The sequence below is a fragment of the Carcharodon carcharias genome, chromosome 15, assembly GCF_017639515.1.
Source record: "Carcharodon carcharias isolate sCarCar2 chromosome 15, sCarCar2.pri, whole genome shotgun sequence".
In the NCBI taxonomy this organism is placed as follows: domain Eukaryota; kingdom Metazoa; phylum Chordata; class Chondrichthyes; order Lamniformes; family Lamnidae; genus Carcharodon; species Carcharodon carcharias.
Window position 1 is genome coordinate 102,128,115 of NC_054481.1, and position 23,211 is coordinate 102,151,325.

The 23,211-nt window shown below is 46.5% G+C and overlaps 1 protein-coding gene across 1 annotated transcript in view; it reads left to right on the plus strand.

Moving 5' to 3' along the window:
• Window positions 1–23,211, plus strand: part of LOC121288263 (immunoglobulin superfamily member 21-like) — a 274,563-nt gene that overhangs the window by 82,819 nt on the left and 168,533 nt on the right. The window contains exon 3 of the mRNA XM_041206770.1: window positions 8,220–8,341. Coding sequence (XP_041062704.1) covers window positions 8,220–8,341 — 122 coding nt within the window. The remainder of the gene's footprint in view (window positions 1–8,219; window positions 8,342–23,211) is intronic.

Consider the following 23,211-nt stretch of genomic DNA (forward strand, 5'->3'; position numbering starts at 1 on the left):
CCTCTGCTCCACACCGTCCACACCGCCCTCAGCTCCACACCGTCCACACCGCCCTCAGCTCCACACCGTCCACACCGCCCTCTTCTCCACACCGTCCACACCGCCCTCTTCTCCACACCATCCACACCGCCCTCTTCTCCACACCGTCCACACCGCCCTCTTCTCCACACCGTCCACACCGCCCTCTTCTCCACACCGTCCACACCGCCTACTTCTCCACACCGCCCTCTTCTCCACACCATCCACACTGCCCTCTTCTCCACACCGTCCACACTGCCCTCTTCTCCACACCGTCCACACCGCCCTCTTCTCCACACCGCCCTCTTCTCCACACCGTCCACACCGCCCTCTTCTCCACACCGTCCACACCGCCCTCTTCTCCACACCGTCCACACCGCCCTCTTCTCCACACCGCCCTCTTCTCCACACCGCCCTCTTCTCCACACCGTCCACACCGCCCTCTTCTCCACACCGCCCTCTTCTCCACACCGTCTACACCGACCTCTTCTCCACACCGTCCACACCGCCCTCTTCTCCACACCGTCCACACCGCCCTCTTCTCCACACCGCCCTCTTCTCCACACCGTCCACACCGCCCTCTTCTCCACACTGCCCTCTTCTCCACACCATCCACACTGCCCTCTTCTCCACACCGTCCACACCGCCCTCTTCTCCACACCACCCTCTTCTCCACACCATCCACACCGCCCTCTTCTCCACACCGCCCTCTTCTCCACACTGCCCTCTTCTCCACACCGTCCACTCCGCCCTCTTCTCCACACCGCCCTCTTCTCCACACCATCCACACTGCCCTCTTCTCCACACCGTCCACACTGCCCTCTTCTCCACACCGTCCACACCGCCCTCTTCTCCACACCGCCCTCTTCTCCACACCGTCCACACCGCCCTCTTCTCCACACCGTCCACACCGCCCTCTTCTCCACACCGTCCACACCGCCCTCTTCTCCACACCGCCCTCTTCTCCACACCGCCCTCTTCTCCACACCGTCCACACCGCCCTCTTCTCCACACCGCCCTCTTCTCCACACCATCCACACCGCCCTCTTCTCCACACCGTCCACACCGCCCTCTTCTCCACACCGCCCTCTTCTCCACACCGCCCTCTTCTCCACACCGTCCACACCGCCCTCTTCTCCACACCACCCTCTTCTCCACACTATCCACACCGCCCTCTTCTCCACACCGTCCACACCGCCCTCTTCTCCACACCATCCACACCGCCCTCTTCTCCACACCGTCCACACCGCGCCCTCTTCTCCACACCGCCCTCTTCTCCACACCGTCCACACCGCCCTCTTCTCCACACCGCCCTCTTCTCCACACCGTCCACACCACCCTCTTCTCCACACCACCCTCTTCTCCACACTGTCCACACCGCCCTCTTCTCCACACCGCCCTCTTCTCCACACCATCCACACCGCCCTCTTCTCCACACCGCCCTCTTCTCCACACCGTCCACACCGCCCTCTTCTCCACACCGCCCTCTTCTCCACACCGCCCTCTTCTCCACACCGCCCTCTTCTCCACACCGTCCACACCGCCCTCTTCTCCACACCGCCCTCTTCTCCACACCGTCCACACCGCCCTCTTCTCCACACCGCCCTCTTCTCCACACCGTCCACACCGCCCTCTTTTCCACACCGCCCTCTTCTCTACACTGCCCTCTGCTTCACACCGTCCACACCGCCCTCTTCTCCACACCATCCACACCGCCCTCTTCTCCACACCATCCACACCGCCCTCTTCTCCCCACCGCCCTCTTCTCCACACCGTCCACACCGCCCTCTTCTCCACACCACCCTCATCTCCACACCGCGCCCTCTTCTGCACACCGTCCACACCGCCCTCTTCTCCACACCGTCCACACCGCCCTCTTCTCCACACCGTCCACACCGCCCTCTTCTCCACACCGTCCACACCGCCTACTTCTCCACACTGTCCACACCGCCCTCTTCTCCACACCGCCCTCTTCTCCACACCGCCGTCTTCTCCACACCGCCCTCTTTTCCACACCGCCCTCTTCTCCACACCGCCCTCTTCTCCACACCATCCACACCGCCCTCTTCTCCCCACCGCCCTCTTCTCCACACCGTCCACACCGCCCTCTTCTCCACACCGTCCACACCGCCCTCTTCTCACACCGTCCACCGCCTCTCCACACCGCCCTCTTCTCCACACCGTCCACACCGCCCTCTTCTCCACACCGTCCACACCGCCTACTTCTCCACACTGTCCACACCGCCCTCTTCTCCACACCGCCCTCTTCTCCACACCGCCGTCTTCTCCACACCGCCCTCTTTTCCACACCGCCCTCTTCTCCACACCGCCCTCTTCTCCACACTGTCCACACCGCCCTCTTCTCCACACCGCCCTCTTCTCCACACCGCGCCCTCTTCTCCACACCGCGCCCTCTTCTCCACACTGCGCCCTCTTCTCCACACCACCCTCTTCTCCACGTCAATGCAGAAGCTTCAGTTGTCTCTGCCCTACTTTCTGGAGTTCCCTTCTCAAATCCCCCATTCCTCTTTCCACCTTTAAGAACCTTCCACTGCCTGATTTTTTGACAAACGGTTGCTCACTTCCTCTAACATTTGCATTTTGGCTTGGCTCTCCTCCTTTCTTCCTTTTATCTACTTTCTTTCCCTCCCCATGATGCACCCTCGAGGATTTTCTACATTAAAGTCGCTATGTAAATGCATTGTTATTGAAGTCAAGCTGTTATTCGATTTTTTTTATCCTCACATGGGATGTGAGCACTGCTGGCAAGGCCAGCATTTATTGCCCATCCTTAACCGCCCTTGAGGAGATGACGTTCTCTTGAACTGCTGCAGTCTGTGTGGTGAAAATACATCCACAGTGCTGTTCAGGAGGGTGGTTCCAGATTTTTGACCCTACTGTTCTCTCCAGAAGGGCAGTAATCCCCTTCCTATGAGACGGTAACTAAAATGGCTACACACGGTCCTCCAAATGGGGTCTAATCAGCATCTTAAACAGCAACAATACAATCTTTTTAAATGTATAGAGCGGTTCAAAAGAGGCTGCAGATCTCTTGAGCAGAGAATATATTAAAGGAGAATAAATGGGAATCTTATCAAGAAACATTAAAACTGTGACTGTCATGGAGACAATCGGTGTAATTATAGCCGGCTCTCTGGGGGGAAATTGGAGAGCAATCAGGACAGGGAATATCTGAAGTGGTCTGTGATTGTCACCTGACTAGGTGTGTGGTCTCACTGGGGAAACAAATGCAGGAAGCAATTGACAGTGACAGCAGTCTGAATGGAGATGGGTGTAGAAGCTGCAATTCAGGGAAAAAAATCTGGAATTGTTAATATTAAGCAATCAATTAATGAGGTAGATTTTCTGAATCAGTGCTCCCAGTGCAGCGTTTCACCTGACCGGGAGCGTGCAGTGAGAATTCCGTGATGGACAGGAAACCAGAGTTGGGGTGGGGGAGCAGTGCTGTGCTGATCTCTGCACCTAAGTTTCTGATGCACTCCGGTTAGCCCAAGCTCTAACTTTTGGCTAAAGCCAGGCTTTGAAGGTATTGTCCACTGGAGAGGGAACTCCAATCTCTGTTGAGTTAACTGGTTTCAAGTCAAGATGCCAGGTTTTATCATCGCTGAGCTTTGTTTGGGGGTGGGGAGGGTGGGTGCAGGATCCTGCTCACCACCCACACTCATCGCGTGATCCTGCGCAGGAAGAAAAGCCTCCAGATCAGGTACTGGTGGGCTGCTGAGTCCCGGTGCCTTTAAGGGAGGAGTGAACAAAAGACAAAAATACAAAGAAACCATGAGGTCCAGAAATGTCTCCAGAGTATATTTGGTGATTATGGGCAGCAGCACAAGAAGGGAATGAATAATATGGATCAGAAATCCTGGTGCATATTCACAGAGCCAGAAATAATCATTGATCACTGTTCCCTGCAACGTAAGCCGGGTCGTCTGTTCTCACCCAAATAGTGAGAGCTTCATTAAATATTATAATTTAATTAAATTAAATGTAGGGCTGTACTATTTGCTCTGTTCACCTGCCAACTGTGTGGCAAAGGGATACTTCATTTGTTATGGAGCTCTTAAAAGGACAAAACAATTCCAGCTTCAGTCATTTCTTTCAAATATATGGTCGATTTTTAGTACTGGTTTTGGGTTATTTTAGAATATTTATGGAAAAAATGTCATTCATTTGAAAACAATTTAGAGAACTGTTTATCAACATGATGTTTGCACAATATCTAAACTGGCGGGTAGTGTTTACTAGTTCACCAGAATGCTGAATGTAACGGAAGCATTTCAAGATATGACTCACCTGGTGCTACCTCCTCAAGCACTTGGTGAGGGAGATACAGGGTACTTCAAACTGAACTCACTCAACAATATGTTTGTGTGGTACTGTGTGGGAGTAACTGACAAGAGACAAAGATGTAAGAGCTGTGTGGCATTCACGTTAAGCTTGAGAGAGGCCAATATTGTCTCACTCTATCCTACTCCATCTGTGCTATTACATATCCAAAATGGCTTCTTCAAAGGGATAAGTTACATTTATATAGAGCCTTTTCCAAAGTGCATCACATTTGATAGGTTCTTCAGAAGTGTGGTCACTGTTGGCAAGTGGATAAATGAAGCAGTCAGTTGGCACAAAGCGAGGTTCCAACATTGAGATAAATTCCCAGATTGTTGGCTTTAATGATGTGGTTGAGGGATAAATGTTGGCTAGGACATGGGGAGAGCTCCCCTGCATTTCATGGACTGGTCTCACAGCATCTTTTACATCCACATGAGAGGGCAGACAGGGCCTCGGTTTAACACCTCCTCTGAAAAACAGTGGGCTGAATTTTACCTGTCCCTGGCAGATATTTTTCCCATGATGGGGGACATGTAAAATGGGGAGGCCCACGCCTCCACCTTCCTGCCCACCCCCATGCTCTCCCCCATAATATTTATATTAAATATGGCTCGCCATATTTAAGTGAATAATTAAGGGTCATTTAGACTTGTTTTCAAGCCAGTTGGCCCTGATAATACACTGCCCACGCCATAAAACATTTGGCATGGGCAGCAGGGCAGTAGCAGGAAGCTCAATTTTGAAACTTAAGGACGACAAGGAATTGTGGGTCACTCTTTGTCAACTGCCCTTGACCAATCGAGGGGCAACCCTCCATAAGTCAAACGCCCCCTTCCTTCCAACCTTTTCCCTCCTTTAAAGGCACCCCCTCCTTCCCTCCCCACCACCTGCCCTCTACTTAACCTACCCAAACCCCCCTGGCCCAAGACCCCAGACCTAACTGCTCCTGGGATCCATGGGCCTTGATTTTCCTCGCTTCCTGTAGTTCCAGCAGCTGCCACTGAGGCCATCCTGACGCTGTCAAGACTGATGGAGCTGCCAGCCAATCAGATTGGCTGGTAGCTCCAGAGGGCGGGACTTTCTACTCGGCTTTTGTTCATCAGCCCCAAAGCACTTTCTGGCCATGGGGTGGCGCAGCATGGAGCATGTTGACTCCCTACCGACGTGGTTTCCAAGGGAGTCGGGGGGTCTGCTGTCCATCACCCTTGCCCTCGTATTATTCTGCCCAGCACCTTGAACAGCACTGCAGTCCCGCCGTACTGCATAAAAGGGTCAGCCAAGTTTATGTGCATGTCACTGAAGAAGAAATTGAACCCACTACCATAACACAAACCAAAAGTACTATCAATGAGGCAAAGCTGGCACACAAGGAAATTAAGGACTTGGAACTTCTCGCTTTATGCAGTTTTGTTTTGCCAGTACAGAATTAGACTTGGGGCGATGGAAGTTAAAGGAGCACATTATCCAGTGACAGACATTTGCCCATGTGAGCAGTGCTGAGTTAACAAATAGGTAACAAGAAAATTCAAGGTTGCCCCTACACATCACATCAACACCAGCATTCTCCCCACCAACATATAATAAAGCAATGTTTGTTGTTCCCAACTCGGTAGCTCCCACAACCAGTGCAAGACTCTTTATATTTCCAGTGCCCGGTTTGCCAGCTTCATTGCCTCGGTTCTCAGAGCTTCAACGTAACATGTATTATCAGGTAAGATTGCTGAAAGAAGACATTTTGTTGAAGCTGTTTGTCTTGCACTCATCAGGACAATCACAAGAATACTAATGTCAGGGGAAACAACAATTTTATACTGTATGAGAAGAGTGTACTGATTGGTTGGCAAGTGGACTCTGATTGGTAGAGGCGTTTCCATAGAGAATGCACCAGCTAATGTTGACTGACAGTTAACTGCCAAGCATTGCTTGAAATTTAAACCAGGCAGCTTGACCCTACCACACAACTATTTAACAGGTAATAATTTTTACCTCGGCCTTGCTTTTCCTTCTGCCTCCATGCTGATGCTGCTAATGAGGACTGGCAGGGAAAGGCTTTGGAGGTAGCGTAGGTGTGGGGGGAGTCTGAGCTGCCCTGCTCCCCACTCGTCGCTTATTCAATGGCCTTTAAAACAACATCCTGTTCTCACCCCGCCCTGAGAGTTCTGGTGAAACTCCTGTTGCTGGAAAAGGCAGTCGGTGGAAGGGGAGCATTCTGAGCGGAGATTTCCACTTCCTCTTCTTCCTGTGGGGGTCCCTGCATGAATCCTGCTCATCTGAGAGCGACCATGCATCATGTAGCTAGATTATCTATAGCAGTTCTATATTTGAAGACCTTTGAAAATATGAATTTCAATCTGAAGTCGCAGCTGCAATTTATGTCCTGCTGGAATTAATACAGAAATTGCTGGAAATACCCAGCAGGTCTGGCAGCATCTGTGGAGAGAGATTCAGAGTTAACATTTCAGATCAATGACTTTTCATCAGAACTGGGAAAAGTGGGAAACACAATATGTTTTCAGCAAGTGAAAGGGGAGAGACTGGGAAAAAGGACGAAAGGATATCTCTGATAAGATGGAGGACAGGAGCAACTAAATGACAAAAGGGTTCATGGTGCAGGACCAAAGGGAGTGGTAACAGGACAAGTAAAGAAACAAAAGATGTGTCTAGAGGAGGTACGAATGGCAGGATTGCTGCTGTCCGATCACAAAGTAAAGGAAATAAGAGAGAAACAGTCAGGGGTAAAAAAAAACTGAACTAGGAAAGAAACACAAATAAAATGGGGGCAGAGTTATGATCTAAAATAGTTGGACATACTGTTGAGCCTAGGGGTACCCAGTTGAAGGCTGTTCTTTGAACATGTGTTCAGTTTCATTGGAACACTATAGCAGGCCAAGGGCAGAAAGGGTAGAATGGGAGCAGGTAGGGAATCTGCTGCTGGAGCAGGGCAATCATTGAAAGAGCTGCAAAGTTACATCCAAACGTGTCAGGGGCAGCAATTAATGTGATGGGCAACATCTTTTGTGACATGTACATTTGAGGTTTCTTCCTGGGTAGTTTTAAGATTTGCTATCTTCCACCTCTTTTCCCACGCTATGTGGGTCGTGTAACCTATTAGCCATCTCTGTCCAGGCATACTCACCACTCGCCCACAGATCCCATTTCCCATCTCCACACTTGTTTTACCTTCCCTTAGTTTTTTTCTCCCTTTCTGGAAATACATGTAAAATATTTTCAGCCTTCAAAAAGCCAAAACAAGCTTTTCCTCTTCCCATGTCAACTTTAAGCGGTCCAATTCTTTTAAATTTTAACTCCAATCTTTTTAAGGATTAAGCGACATAATTCTGTTTGCCCTTGGCCACTTTTGTTGAGCTGCCAATGCAGACTCGATGTGAACCAGGAGTTTGCCATCCATGGGATCTGCAGGTCAACCTGACTAAAGTCTAACGTGATTGCTTCAAAGTAGTGTCAGCAAATGCTAAGTTCACCTCTCTCAGTGCCAGAAATTGATAATCTTCCCTTCCATCATCCCCGTCTCTCCTTCTCAGTCCCTGCTGTAAAGTGTTTCTAATGGATGGTGTGTAGTTTTGCAAAGAGGCAGCCCAGTAGAATTAGGTTATAGCTTCTTCCTGATGTGAAGCACTGCAATCCTGCTTTCACATTCGAAGCACAATAGAAGGATTCACATGGGAAACAGATACACTCTTCGGTGTCGAGTGTAATATTCAGACTTTTCCTTTACTCTGCAATGCTCCACTAGGGAATGCAGGCTGCCTCAGGTGCTGTGTGATGTGATAAAAAGGACTTTTTAATTTTCACTCACTCGTTGTTGAATGTGATGTATTGTTGCTTGATACCAGGTGACAGATGGAGGAACTATCAAACAGAAAATATTCACATATGATGCCCTGTTCTCTACAAATTACACTCACATTGATGAATATCAGAAGAGGGAGGATTTGGTCTATCAGTCCACTGTGCGGTAAGTGGAGTTTTATTTGTTCACAGTAGCTGGCACACTGTCCAATTCACACAAGGCATGTTGCTGTTAGCGGAGTAGATGAGAAAACACCACATTATTTTTATATAAAAAGATTCTCGTAATATAGGAACCTCTGGTGGCCCAGCTGCCCTTTCACCTCTGATCTTCAGCAAGCTGATTCCTCCTGTTTTTACCAATTTGCTTCCCTTCTCTATGATTCAACTATTGCCTCATTTGTTCTCCAAATGTGACAGAAGGATGCTGCCATGGCTGGTTATTCAGTGCTGCATCCTTTCCCCCTTGCTTTTCAATAAGAAAAAATTAAGCAAATGCTGTCAGGAAGTGACACTCTCTCAATGTCCCTGAGACTCTATCTAAAACTCTATCCATACCTTTCCAAGCATTCATATGGTTGGAAAATATAACCTATTGTTTCGATAGAACAATTTGAGGTGCAAGATGTAATCTAAAGGGTGAATGGAAATTAGGCCTTTATCTCAAATGGGTTGAAATGCAAAAGTGAGGAAGCAATACTTCAACTATATGGAGCCTCGAGGAGAGCCCATCAGGATTAATGCTTTCAATTTCGAACCCTACACCTCAGGTAAAATATATTGGAGAATCACCAGAATGATACCAGTGTTTAAATGGTTGCATAATGAGAACAGGTTTATAACCCCTTGAGTTTAAATGTTGAGGGGTAATGTAATTTAGGAATTTAAAATGACAAAAGGATTGATAGGGCAGATGCAGATAAACTATTTAATCTGGTAGGAGAATCCAAAACAAGAGGGCATAATCTTAAGATCAGAGCTATTGGAAGCAAAATTCAGGGTCACCTTTTCCCACAAAGACTGTAGATGTTGGGCCATCAATGTTCAAGTCTAAGATCAATAGCTTTTGTTGGTTAAGGGTGTCAATGGATATGGCACAAAGGCAGTTAAGTGGAGTTAAGATACAGATGAGCCATATGTAATTGATTTGCAGAACAAGCTCGAAGGGCTGAATGGCCTATCCTTGTTCCAATGTCTTGATTTTTTTTACATCTTTATGGATAATACCAAGCAGATCCCTCCTGGTATATTTGAAAACAGGGGTTCAGTGATAGGGGGAATCACGCTGAGCAGAACCACATCCAATCCTTCTGTGAACATAAGAACATAAGAAATAGGAGCAGGAGTAGACCAATCAACCCTTGAGCCTGCTCTGCCATTCAATAAGATCATGGCTGATCTGATTATGTTTTGACTTCCACATTCCAATCTACCCACCATAACTTTTGATTCCCTTGCCTATCAAGAATCTATCTACCTCTGGCTTAAAAATATTCAATGACCCCAACTCCACCACCTTCTGAGGCAAAGAGTTCCAAAGTCGCACAACCCTCTGAGAGAAAAACATTTCTCCTCAGCTCTGTCCTAAGAGGGTGGCGCCTAATTTTAAAACAGTGATCACTAGTTCTGGACTCACCCAGAAGACGAAACATCCTTTCCATGTCCACCTTGTCAATACTATTCAGGATCTTGTACACTTCAATCAAATCATCCCTCACTCTTCTAAATTCCAGTGGAAAAAAACTCAGTCTGTCCAACCTTTCCTCATAAGACAACCCACTCATTCCAGGTATCAATCTAGTAAACCTCCTCTGAAATGCCTCCAATGCATTTACATCCTTCCTTAAATAAGGAGATCAAAACTGTACATAGTATTCAAGATGCAGTCTCATCAATGCCCTGTGTTCAGCAGATTGCCTGTGAATGTCTCCCAAGGAAGACATTGGTTGGGAATTGTAGCTTTTGTCACAGTTAGTAACACTGCTTCATACTGTGAGTCTGTACTCTGAAGGATCATTTTTTTAGACCACAGGGTTGGTTTTATGAACTAGCACTGCTGGCATAGAATGCGAGGCCCAATTTTAACTCTGTGACTCTGTGTAGGTGAGTGGGTCTTGATTGAGCTCACCCGAGCAGGAATTGGGGTTTGGGACTTAGGCATGGACATCAGAATGCCCTTCCTTCCACCTTCCCCACCCAAGGGTTTTCCATCCCTGCCTCCAATTTTGTTCCCCACAGCTAGTCTGTCAGTTTACTCTGGGGCTGAGTGAGCTAAGAGGTTTTTTTTTACATCCAAGAGGGAGGTTCTATGACCAAAATGGGTTTGCGATAAACATGACTTTACCCTAATTATGACATTGGGACTTTTGAACAAATCTTGCATATGCTGGGTTGCTCAGTTGCTGTTGAATCCATCACAATAGCAACCAGATGGCACTTTTGCATTGTTTCCATTGGAAGAAACAATCCTGCCAAAGATCAGATATAAAGTACTGGACTATAAGGCTGCTGGATGAATTCCTACCTTCCCTTCACGACAACTGAATCAGAATCCAATGCAAATCTGTCATTATCTATTAAACACGTCTTGCCTCACAACCTGACAAATCTGATTGTAGAAATCGTTTGATATTGGAGTGGTGATGAACTGATTAAATTTTCAGCAAAATCCAATCTTTACTTTTGCAGAAAGATATCCTTAATAGGTTTGCCTGCTCTCTATGTCCTCAATGTGATAGATTTTGATAATTTTCCAACAGTGCAGCTCCCAAGTTTCAAAGCCGATTTGATTATGATGTCTTTCAATCCTAATTCCTAACAGCTAAGAAAAAATAGGCACAATAAAGGCCCAATTATCTTATGGATCAACAGCAATCAACAATAAAAAAATCATCAGTTCTTTGAAAGCTCTTTAAACTGTGTTGTTTTTGCAACATATTTAGGTGGTTCACTCAAAGAAGTCAAACTCTGTTCAGCAGCCAGTTCACTCTCAAGGGCTCTAAGCAAAATGGTGTTCAAAATTGTCCTGTAATAGTTCTTAATTCTTTTATAGTTGCTAATTCTCTCATGTAACACCCTCCTAACTCCCCAAAGCCTGTCTATAATCTACAAGGCATAAGCCAGGAGTGTGATGGAATTTTTTCCACTTGCCTGGATGAGTGCGGCTCCAACAGCACTCCAGAAGCTTGGCACCATCCAGGAGAAAGCAGCCCATACGATTGGTTCCCCATTCATAAACATTCACTCCCTCCACCACTGACACACAGTAGCAGCAGTGTGTACCATCTACAAGATGCACTGCAGGAACTCACCAAGCCTCCTGAGACAGCACCTTCCAAACCCATGAAACTTCCAAACTACCATCCTGAAGAATAAGGGCAGCAGACACATGGGAACACCACCACTTGGAAGTTCCCCTCCAAGCCACACAACATCCTGACTTGAAAATATATCGCCGTTCCTTCACTGTAGCTGGGTCAAAATACTGGAACTCCCTTCCTAACAGCACTGTGGGTGCACCTACACTACATGGACTGCAGCAGTTCAGGAAGGCAGCTCACCATCACCTTCTCAAGGACAATTAGGGTTGAGAAATAAATGTTGGCCTAGCCAGTGACGCCCACATCCCATGAATGAATTTAAAAAAGTAACCTTTTTTATTACCAACCTTTCATTTTATCAATGCTGTTCTGCCATTGTTCCTCTGAACTTTCAATCTTGCTCATTCAATCTTCACTTCTGAGCTCTGAATATACCAGTCTACATGCTCTGCACCCTCCCTGTAAATCAAGGTCCATTACACCAAGGCCAGGATTTTATGGCTCCTCCTGCCCGGTGGGATATTATGGTCCTGCTGAACTGAATGGAGATTTAAATGGCTCACTGTATTCACCGAGGGGGGAGAGGCCGCTGCGGGTGCCATAAAATCCTGGCCCATCTTTTATTGTGACTCATTCTTTCCTGAGAGAAGCCTTACCTCCTTAATGCTTCCCTTCCTCCAGCAGTCTACAGGCTCAGATGTGTTCTCATTAGCATCATACAGAAGTCAGCCATTGTTCATCATGCCTTTGGAAGTTCTCTGAAAGAGCTACCCCTGCTCTTTCCCCCAAGCCTAAACCATTACTTTCTAATTTAAACCCCTATCTCAACTGCTCTATTTTAATGTTGGTAAATTGTGGCGCCGGTTTCACATCTCTCGATCTCACTATCTGCGATTAAACTGCACTAAGTGCGAAGTTGAAAATATTATTGAATGCAAACATTCTAAAATTTAATTTTTAATCTTTGTTTATTGCTGGCAATGAGTCAATTCTCCCATTGTCTGCTACCAGTGAAATGTAATCTGCAGTCATTTGCTTTCCTTGTCTAGAAAGTAACAGGAAACCTAACAGTATACGTTGGGCTGTTAGCTCTCACGTTACTTCAGGTGCCAATGTACCAATTCTTATTTAATCATTGTTGGAGGGCCATTTTGATGTCAGTGATTACTGGATGTTCATGTTATTTGTTAAGCTCTCATTTTGTTTCAATTCCAACCATCAAAGTCCTTTTTTTCCCAAATTTCAAATAAACGTCTTTTAAAAATGTTCTGCCCACAATCATCATTTATTTTATTGCCTTGTCAGAACTTGCTGCCCAAATTAGCCACGTGTAAGAAATCTCTCGGGCGCATTTTCAGAAGGTTGTGAAGTTCAACAGGGTGGTATCCTAACCCACACCAAGTCCTGTTCATCCATCCCTCTGTGTATAGAAGGCCTTGTGGGTGCAGTGGTAGCATCTGGGCCAGAAAATCCTGGTTCAATTCCCACACCAGCAACTGAATTTTACACCCCCCCGCCACAACCCCACCCCTCCCCGGCAGGTTTTTAGGCAGTGGGAGGAGTGTGAAATTGCAGGGACAGGATTCCCTCCGAGTTCCCAGCCACCCTGACCTTGCAGCGATTTTACGCTGGGCGGGCAAAGCCTCTGATGGGAAACCTTCCTTTGCCTCAATTGAGGCCCTTAAGTGGCCAATTAATGGCCACTTAAGGGCCGTTTCCTGCCTAGCCTCAATATTTAGGCTGACAGGGCCATTGCACATCCATGGGGGAAACCCAAAAATAAACCAAGTTAGATCTCAGGCTGGAAGTGGGGAAGTGGAGGGGTGGTAGGCACCTCATCCAGAAACTCCTATCTAACTGTGAGCGCCTTCCCCTTACGGCCTGGTGACCTCCAGACTTCACTCCCCACCACAACATCTCCCCCGGGACTCCGATCGCACCCCTCACAATCCCCCCGCAGGCCTTCCCTACCCTCCCCGCCCTGGAACCCTTTACACTTACCTTGTCCTCCGGTTCCTGGGACTTAGTCTCAGGCTGGTTAGTGCAGTTTCTCTTTTGTCCACTTCAGAGCTGTCGCTGCAGGGGCTGGAGAGCTGCCGGTCAATCTATCTGGCCAGCAGCTCTCCAAGGTGGGACATCTTCCCGAGTGAGGCACGGAATTCCCATCTGCCATCAATCAATTGGAGCATGAATTGGCTGCGGGGCTGCCTGAGTTGGTGGGGACATGTTCTGCTGTGGTTTATGTGGTTGATGATCAGCCTGGGAATCCTTCCACCACTTCCCCAAAGGGAAAAAAGTGTGTGCTAAGATATGCTAAAAAAAAATCACACCTGTGTTTGCTGCCCTATAATGGCTCCCAGTTAAGCAATACCTCACCTTTAAAATTTTCATTGTCGTTTTCAAATCTCTTCCTGGCTCCTGCCCTCCCTAACTCTAATCCCCGACAGCCCTTCTAATTCTGACCTCCGGAGTATCTCCAATTTTAATAAGTCCACAACTGGTGGCCACGCCTCTAGCTGCCAAGGCCATAACCACTCCTCCTCCCTTTTCTTCTTTGTGATGCCCCTTAAAACCTATCTCCTCAATTCAAGCTTTTGCCCTCATATCTCCTTACGTGGTTCAGTATCAAATTTTGTTTTATAACACTCCAGTGAAGCTCCATGGAATGTTGAAGGTGCTATATAAGTGCAAGTTTTGTTGTTTCTGTAGTTGCTGCAGTGGATTGGCAGAGGGTTTCTGCTCCTCAGAATGCTACAACAAAAGCAACTTACACTTGTGCAATGCCTTCAACTTAGTGTAGTGACCCAAGGTGTTTCAAAAGATGAAGATGGAGAGAGACAGGGCAGGAATTGAAGATGATTTAGGGGAGGTGTCTGAAGCTGAAGTCTGACGCACAAATTGGAGCAGGTTTGAACTTTCACTGCCAGATGCAAACTGGCAGTAGCAGATTCTGCTGCCTGCTATACAGCCCACCTGATAATCCTTTCCATTGAAGTCAACCTGATGGACGCAAAACAGGCAGCGGATGCACTATCCCACTTTTATTGACCAGATTTACCCCATTTACTCTTCCTGGCCCTGTTGCATACATGTGTTCTCATCCTCACCTGAGTGCATTTTCCCACTTGCGTACGTTCCCTTGCGCACATTCACTCTCTTGTCCATGTAAAAGAGATGGTGTGGGGTCAATGCATGAGAATATAAGGAGCCATGACTGAAGCCCTCCATGATTCAATGGCCTGCTGTTCTTCACTGCCCAAGTTCACACCTAAAGAATGGCCACTTGGGTAAGGGACCAGATTCTGGTTGTTGCCCTAGAACTAACCCAGCAGCACCTTTGAGGGAAGAGGGGAGAAGATAAGAGAAAACAAAGCCCCTGCAAAATGAACCGAGTCCAATTTGTTTTCTTGTGCCAAACACTTAAATTTGCACCAGACAATTTTAACTGTTTGTAAAGTCAAGATATTCCAAAATTCAAATGCTGTTCCCATTCTTGCACTTTTCCTGCATTCCATATTCAGGATACTAGAAAAAGTTTGTTGTCTGCTAATTGATCCCTTTCTCATCCCCAGACTCAAATCTCTTTCTATTACTGATCTTTCCTTATTGATAATATTGCAGACTCCCTCCTCTCTATATTCTTGCTGTGTTGAAGTTAAGTAACTGGACTGTGTCCAACTCAACTCATTCTCCCACTGTACCTGAAAATAGTGGAACTCCTCCACTCTCAGGGTGGGATTTTCCGGCCCTCCCCTCCGCTGGAATCGTCTGGGTCCCGCTGAAAGCCAATGGACTGTTGGCTGGGCCGCTGAATCTCTCCGGCCTCCGTCTTCCAAACCTGGTGTCATCTAAACACTACTTCCTGCCTTACCTCATCTCTTTCATCTGTTTTAATGAAGATGCCCTGCATTGTGAACCTGATTTCCCAATTAAAAACAAAAAGGCATTGAAATGTTTTCCCATTCCTCCAATGCTTCACAAGGAACCATTATCTCTTATAATGCAAGCTTGTTCTTTGTGGTGGGTCCAGACTAGCCTTGCCAATGCACTAGTCACAGTGAGTATCGCACTCACTTGAGTTCATGCTCTCCTTACGGACCAGGGTGAGAGAGAACTACCTCAAACTCCTGTTCCATCCCCTTCCTGTCTGTAATCAGCGTATTTATGAAAAGGAAGGAATGTGTGCTTCTTAACCCCTGAGTGGCTGGGATTTTCTGGCCCCAGCGCAGTGGGTCCTGCGCCAGGGGCCATTCAAACTCCATTCACTTCAGCGGGACTGGAAGAGCCCGCCAGCAGGAGGGGTCAGAAAATTCCGGCTAGCATGCGGACAATTTGAATGACCAGCAGCCAGCTTTTTGTGGATTTAAATAAAGAGGATTATTTATTCGCACATTCCCTCTGAAAGTCTAATGCTATGTCACGTACTCACCACAAACGCTCACACACACACACTCTTTCGAGGAAAAATACAGTTAAAGAGAATAGTGCACTTTTACTGTTATAAACAAAAGAGGGGTTGGCTTGTCTTGAAAGTAGCATGTGTTGCTGGCTTAGCTAAGAAAGCATTTTCACTCCTGAAAGGGTAGTCTAGATGGATTTAATAGCCGGAGCCGTAGATTAGAATTGTTGCAGGATTCCCTCAAAGAAATGGATTTTCAGCAGATCACAAAGTTAGTTATCTGTAGTCTCATTACCAGGAGGTCAGTTTCCTGTACTGGTGGATTTGAAGAGGAATATGAATGGAGACCGTAAGATGATGCAGTCTCCATTTTTTAAAGGTGCAGATGTTGCTGCCCTTTCTGCTGCTGCTGATTCTGCAGTTGTTGTTCTGCCTTCTGCAGCCAGCACCTAAAGCCTTTTTATAAAAGGGCAACCAACATGGCTGCCTTACATGTGGTCCTTCTCAGCTCCCTTCCAAATATGGTGTTGGGCTTAAGTTAATTAGCCACAATCTGGGTCTTTAGGCAGAATTTTCCCTGAATTGCACTAAGTGTGGTGGCGGGTGTGAAAAAAGACATTTTTCCCGTTGGCTGCAAGGGCAGATTTTTGTGCTGTATCGTCTGCTTCCCACCTCAGTTATCACGCAGGCTCAGGAAACATGCTGTATTGCTGGTGGGCAGCCTCTAAATCGCCCTCCACTCCGTTTCTTCACTCCGGGTGCCTTATCTAAATTGCAGTCACGCACACATTTCTCAATACTTGCAGCTCAGGACTGTTCCAGTGAAGACATGACCCTGAAAGCCAAGAAGAGTTCAGTGACCCTTCACTGGAATGTCTTTCGGAGGCCCGCCATGAAATCCCCCACCCACCGCTCTGGCCGCAGGAGGTCCAGCAATCTCACCACTCCAGCTTGGGAGGCGGTGGCAGTGGTGGTCAGTGACAGCACTGCACAGAAGAGTTTGGCCATCCAATGCAGATGGAGGACGAACGATCTCATTTGTGTCGCCAGGGAGTGTTGAAGTTAAGTAATTGGATTGTGTTCAATTCAGTGTGGGGGATAATGCCGGTGAGCAGGACTTATAGTGAGATGCTAAAGCATTGAAATTAGATTCCCGATGTGTGGTGGTGGAAAATGCGACCCATCATTGGTAGATGGAGCAGACAATCGCAAACTGCTTTTGCAGTGACGTGAAATCGATTTATGTAATTTCCCGACATTTTCTGCTCCCTCCTGCTAAACTCACACTATCGCAAGGCCACCACACATCCACTGGCATCTCACTCACTGCCAGCTCAAGGGACATCACCACTCACTCTCTCTCACACCCCCTCACATCTCTATCTGGCCTCATCTCCTCTGGAGACTGTCTCCTCAACCCTCACCCCTTGAGGCTACCTGCAGAGATCAACATGTGCACCCCCCCTCCCCCCTCCCCCACCACACACTCTCTGGGAAACCACCTTCCTCAAGCAAGCCCCAGCCATGCAGCTGTTGAAAAGTCACCCCTGCCTTACCGCTGGTCTGCTAGGTAGAGACCTACCTGTTAGCCCCTCTGAAAGCAATGTGGTGCTGCCTGCGAAGCTTGGCATGGACGACCGCGAGTGCCTCCCAAAGCACGGTAGGCAAACAAACATCAAAGTCCCGAGCAAAGTGCAGGTCGCCAGGTGCACGAGGCTTATGTACCTTTATGAAACACGCACAATCACACCGACATGTCCGGATGATCCAGCATGGGGGGATGATAAGAACATAAGAACACAAGAAATGGAACAGGAGTAGACCATTCGGCCCCTCGAACCTGCTCTGCCGTTCAATAAGATCATGGCTGATCATCTTGTGTTTCGAATTCCACATCCCCATCTAATCCCATTAACCTTTGATTCCCTTGCCTAACAAGAATCTAGCTACCTCTGCCTTAAAAATTTTCAAGGATCCCGCCTCCACTACCTTCTGAGGCAGAGAGTTCCAAAGTCACACAACCCTCTGAGAGAAATAAAATTCTCCTCATCTCTGTCCTAAAAAGATGACCCCTAATTTGAAAAAGTCCCCCCTAGTTCTGGACTCACCCACAGGATGAAACATCCTTTCGACGCCAACCTTGTCAAGGCTGTTCAGGGTCTTGTATACTTCAATCAAATCACCCCTCACTCTTCTAAACTCCAGTGGAAACAAGTCCAGTCTGTCCACCTTTCCTCATAAAACAACCCACTCATTCCGGGTATCAATCTATTAAATCTCCTTTGAACCGCCTCCAATATATTTACATCCTTCCTTAAATAAGGAGACCAAAACTGCACACACACTATTCGAGGTGCAGTGTCACCAATGGCCTGTATAACTGAAGCATAACATTGTTACTTTTATGTTCAATCCCTCATAATAAATGATTGCATTCCATTAGCCTTCTTAATTACTTGTTGTACCTGCGTATGAATGTCTTGTGATTCATGTACTAGAACACCTAGGTCCCCCTGCACATCAGAATTTTGCAGCCATCTTCATTTAAGTAGTATTCTGCTTTTTTGTTCTTCTTGCCAAACAACTTCACATTTTCCCACATTAAGGTCAATTTGCCAGATCTTTGCCTACTCACTCAATCTATCTATATCCATTTGCAACCTCCTCATGTCCTCTTCACAATATACTTTCCTACCTATCTTTGTGTCATCTGCAAATTTAGCTGCCATGTCTTCACTCCCCTCATCTAAATTATTGATGTGAATTGTAAAAAGTTGAGGCCCCAGTACAGACCCCTGTGGGACTCCACTCGTCACATCCTGCCTATCAGAAAAAGACATTTATGCTTACTCTCTGCTTTCTGCCAGCCAGCCAATCTTCTATCCATGCTAATATGTTATCCATTACACCGTGCGCTTTTATTTTCCATAATAATCTTTGATGTGGCACCTTATCAAATGCCTTCTGGAAATCCAAGTACAGTATGTCCACAGGCTCCCCTTTATCCACTGTGCACGTTACTCCTTCAATAAGCTCCAATAAATTGGTTAAACATGATTTTCCTTTCACAAAACCATGCTGACTCTTCCCTATTGCTTTGAGCTCTTCTAAGTGCCCAGCTATAACTCCCTTAATGATCGATTCTAATAGCTTCCCCATGACAGACGTCAAACTAATTGGCCTATAATTTCCTGTTTTCTGCCTCCCTCCCTTGAATAGAGGGGTTATATTTGCCACTTTCCAATCTGATGGAACCTTTCCAGAATTCAGCAAACTTTGGAAAAATTAACACCAGCTCATTAGCCACCTCTTTTAAGACCCTAGAATGAAGTCCATCAGGACCTGGAAACTTGTCAGCCTGCAGCTCCATCACTATGCTCAGTACCATTTCCCCAGTGATCGCAATTTCACCAAGTTCCTTTCTCCCGTTCACTTCCTGATTTGCAGCTATTACTGGGATGTTTTTTGTATCTCCTATAGTGAACACAGAAGCAAAATACTTGTTCATTTCTTCCGCCATTTCCTTATTATCTACTATTAACTCCGCACTGTCACTCTGTAGAGGACCAACACTCACTTTACTTACTCTTTTCCTTTTGAAATACCTGAGATCATGATTCTGACGAGCAAGGCTTATAATTTAAAGCTAAAGTGTTGAAATTAGGTCCTCAACTTGTGGCGGTAGGAAACATGGCCCACCATTGACGGGTGGAGCAGATGATTGCCAACTGGTTTTATGATGACATGAAACCAACTTTTGCGATCTCCTGATATTTTCTGCTCCCGCCCGCTATGACACCCACTGCAAACTCTTCTGGATGGTCTCAGGGTATGGACATTGATGCTTCTTAGTCTGAAAGGTGTCCTTTTGAGACAGCATGACAGTTCGAATGCGCAGATCAAGTCAGATGACTCTCGGCAGCCATCTTTGTCAGCATTTTAATGTCCATCTTTTACAAGAAGAGTTAGTTCCAGAAAATTCCAAACTGATTACAGTTCATGTTCTAAAAGTTATGGATAGGAGATGTCTCCACTGGGCATGACAGTCTAAATCCCATGTTGCATTATACATGCAATGTTGGGCAGGCCAGTGTATTTGTGCTGATATGCACACTAATGTAGGAAGCCATTTACTTTCTCCCATGTAAATATGCAACCGCCAAAGAATAAGCTTAATTACAGGATGTGAGGTCATTTTCCATGGTTCTCCAAATTACAGTTTTCTCCTGGGTTAGAAACGCTCTGTTGTCCTCATTTGAACATAATACCTCAAACAATCTACAATACAACATGAATGACTAGAGAGGTAAGTAATGAGAGACATGATACAGACATAAAATTACAGAAAAGGTAAATCCCCAATCCATCCACTGACAGTGGATAGCATTTCGATAGGCTAAACCACTTCCATTTGGTAGAATTACAAATACCCAAAACCCTTACAATTCATTTCATTGTGTAAGATCCTTGCCTCAAGAAAGTGTTTCCATGCTAGATCCTATTGAGTACATGAACATATCCCAATTGTAATTTCTGATGCTGAGCAGACTAAATACAGATAATCTAGTGTGAAATTTAATTCCAATGTCTGCGGAGCACTTTATAATTCTAATCACTTCTGAGTAAAAGATTCTTTGTTTAAAAATTTTCTGGTGATTTGGAATCAATGGTATCGCTGAATGAGTTTACAAATTGTCTCTCTCATCCACAATTTTAGAAATACTGATCCAAGCAGAACAATTCTAGGGAAATTATTTATGCATTGATCATAACTCAAGTAGTTGAAGTGCTCCTCTAAGACAATTGCCATGCATTAACCAGCAGAAAGCTGACTGACATTGGTGCAGTGAATCTTTGTAGCATTATCTTGTTAAAGATCCAGTGTCCACTTTTGAATGATTATACTTCTGCAAAGTGCCTTGAGGTATATTTTGATGTTTAAAGCCATATAGCGGTGAAATTTCATTTTTTATGGATGTCACAAAATAAAGAAAGAGAATCAGGTACATCCTTTTTTAAAGCGGATGTTGTATTTCTATGTTCACTTATTACAAACTTACCAATCTCACACAGGACTGATAAGCTAAACATAGATTCAGTTTATTTAAAGACATAGTACAGGATTGCTCAGCAGGCAGATTTACTATAAAGATTTAACTGCTATTGTTAACAGGAAAGCTGCAATTCCTTCACACCACATGCTGCTAGCTAAACTGAAAGCCTCTCTGCACAATGTCTGCTGGTGACATGATTTGCTTCCTGGCTATTTACCCATTAACATATTCTTTCTTAAAGCAAGATCACAACTGTGCAGGCCTGAGATAGAGCCATGGCACCAGAACACAGGCCAGCAGTCTGAAATTCTGCACCCACCCACCTCCATTCCTGCCCCCAGCAGAGGCAAAAATTACAGCCATGATCTTGCCCACTCCTGGATTTGGAGGAGGGTGGGAATCCTCAGTGGATATGTCAGGAACATAATTAAAATTTTCTCAGGGCAATTGAGTCTGCTTTTAACTTGGAATTCTGGAACTTTACAGCCAGACTATGGGTTTGCCAAGCTGTCTGAAACTTGCCAGGGTCAAGAATGCAAAAACACATTGTTCACTTACTAAGTGGTGAAACTGATTCCCTGCAGCTCTGCCAATGAGAAAGGCTCGTGCTCTTAGCACTTGATCTAAGAGCCTGATTTTGCAGCTTGTCACGTGACTTCCAACTTTTTGAAAGACAATTCAACTACTTTGCACTTTACTTACCTTCATTTGAAAGTATCGGTTATCAACCTTCATGAAAGCAACTTAGACAGCTACAATGTGGACTTCTGCTGAGGAAGAAGAGGAGCAGGCACACCATCAGCAGGAGCCCCAGCAACAGTTGCCTTCTCCGCAGATACATGCCACTCGGCAGGGCAGAAGGGATGGACACAGAGCTCCAGATAAAAGATGAGTCTCTCGACAGTGTAAGCAGCAGTGCTTCAGAAGATCCCGGCTTTCATGACAGGTTGTTGCTAACATTTGCAGCCTCCTGGAGCAAGACCTCCTTCCCAGTCAACTAGATGGGCAATCATTGCCGGTGGCAGTCTAGGTGCCTGGCACTGGAGGCCCCCTTCCTTTGTTCTCTGCCTCTCCTTTGCACTCTGCATTCTCTTTTCCTGCAAGCGGTAGATCAGAGAATGGTGGCTGTGAGAAATGGATTGTGCGGAGAGGATAATTCAGGGAAGGACAACATTTGTGGAGGGTGATAGTGAGATTTGGTGTGACATGGCACAAAGATGAGGGTGAGTGGGTGCTTTGGCTGCTCAGATAGGGATGTAAGGGGATGACTGGAGAGAGGAATGAGTGGAGCTGTGTGTTGGTCCAAGGAATACTGTGTAGGAGAACACTGGGAAAGTCGGAGAGTGGGACTTGACACTTGAAAGTGTTATGCCGCTCACCTTTGTCAGTCCTCCTGAGAACCTTGAACCTCTTGTGGGGCCCTGTCTCAAGGTTCAAGGGACCACTTTCTGTCCATTTCCTTGGCCACTTCCATCCACACCAGCTTGGTTTGAGAGGTTGGCCTCTTCCTTCTGAATTCAGCACCTCATCTCAGTCTCTCAGATCGTGCAGTAAGACACCCAGATAGGAGTCAGAAAGCTGAGGAGGGGCAACTTTCCCAGGTCTCCTTTCCATTCCTGTGGCTGCTGAAGACACAGAATCAATGTGCAGCCCTGTCATTTTGACCCCTGCAAGGTCCCTTTAACTAAAAACCTTCTCTGATTGTTTGAGACACCTGGAAGTGGGATGACAATACTGTGGCTGGGTTAAAGAGGCACTACTAAACCAACATCAATTTAAAATGGGTTTCCACCCGAGTAGTAATCCTCCATTGCTCATGGACCCCTTTTAATTAAAATTCCTCCCAAAAAGTCAAAAAGATGGTAAGATAACACAAAGCTTGAGTTGTCAAAGTCTGTACATGGTGCTGTTTAAGAGGGAGAAGGATTTTCACAGTTCTGCAGCGCTGGGAAAGAAGGAACCTGGGGTTGGGGCCTGGAGGGGCCAGTGGAGGTGATGCTGTCATTTCCCTGGCTTGAACTAAGTTGTGAGCTTGGATTGCTGAACTGGCTTCATGGGGCGGGGGTGGGGAGTTGTATGTGGGTGATGGGGGTCCTGCCGCTCAGCTGGAGAGTCCCACATTGTCTCCTTTTGGGAGGTGCTGCCAAATTAAGTGCGGATCAGGCATTTTACTGGGCAATAGCGAGTCTTCCCTGGCATCAAAGACCCTGGGGAAGGAATCCTGCCTCAGAGGCCAGCGGCTGTGCATTGCTCAGCAGTGCCA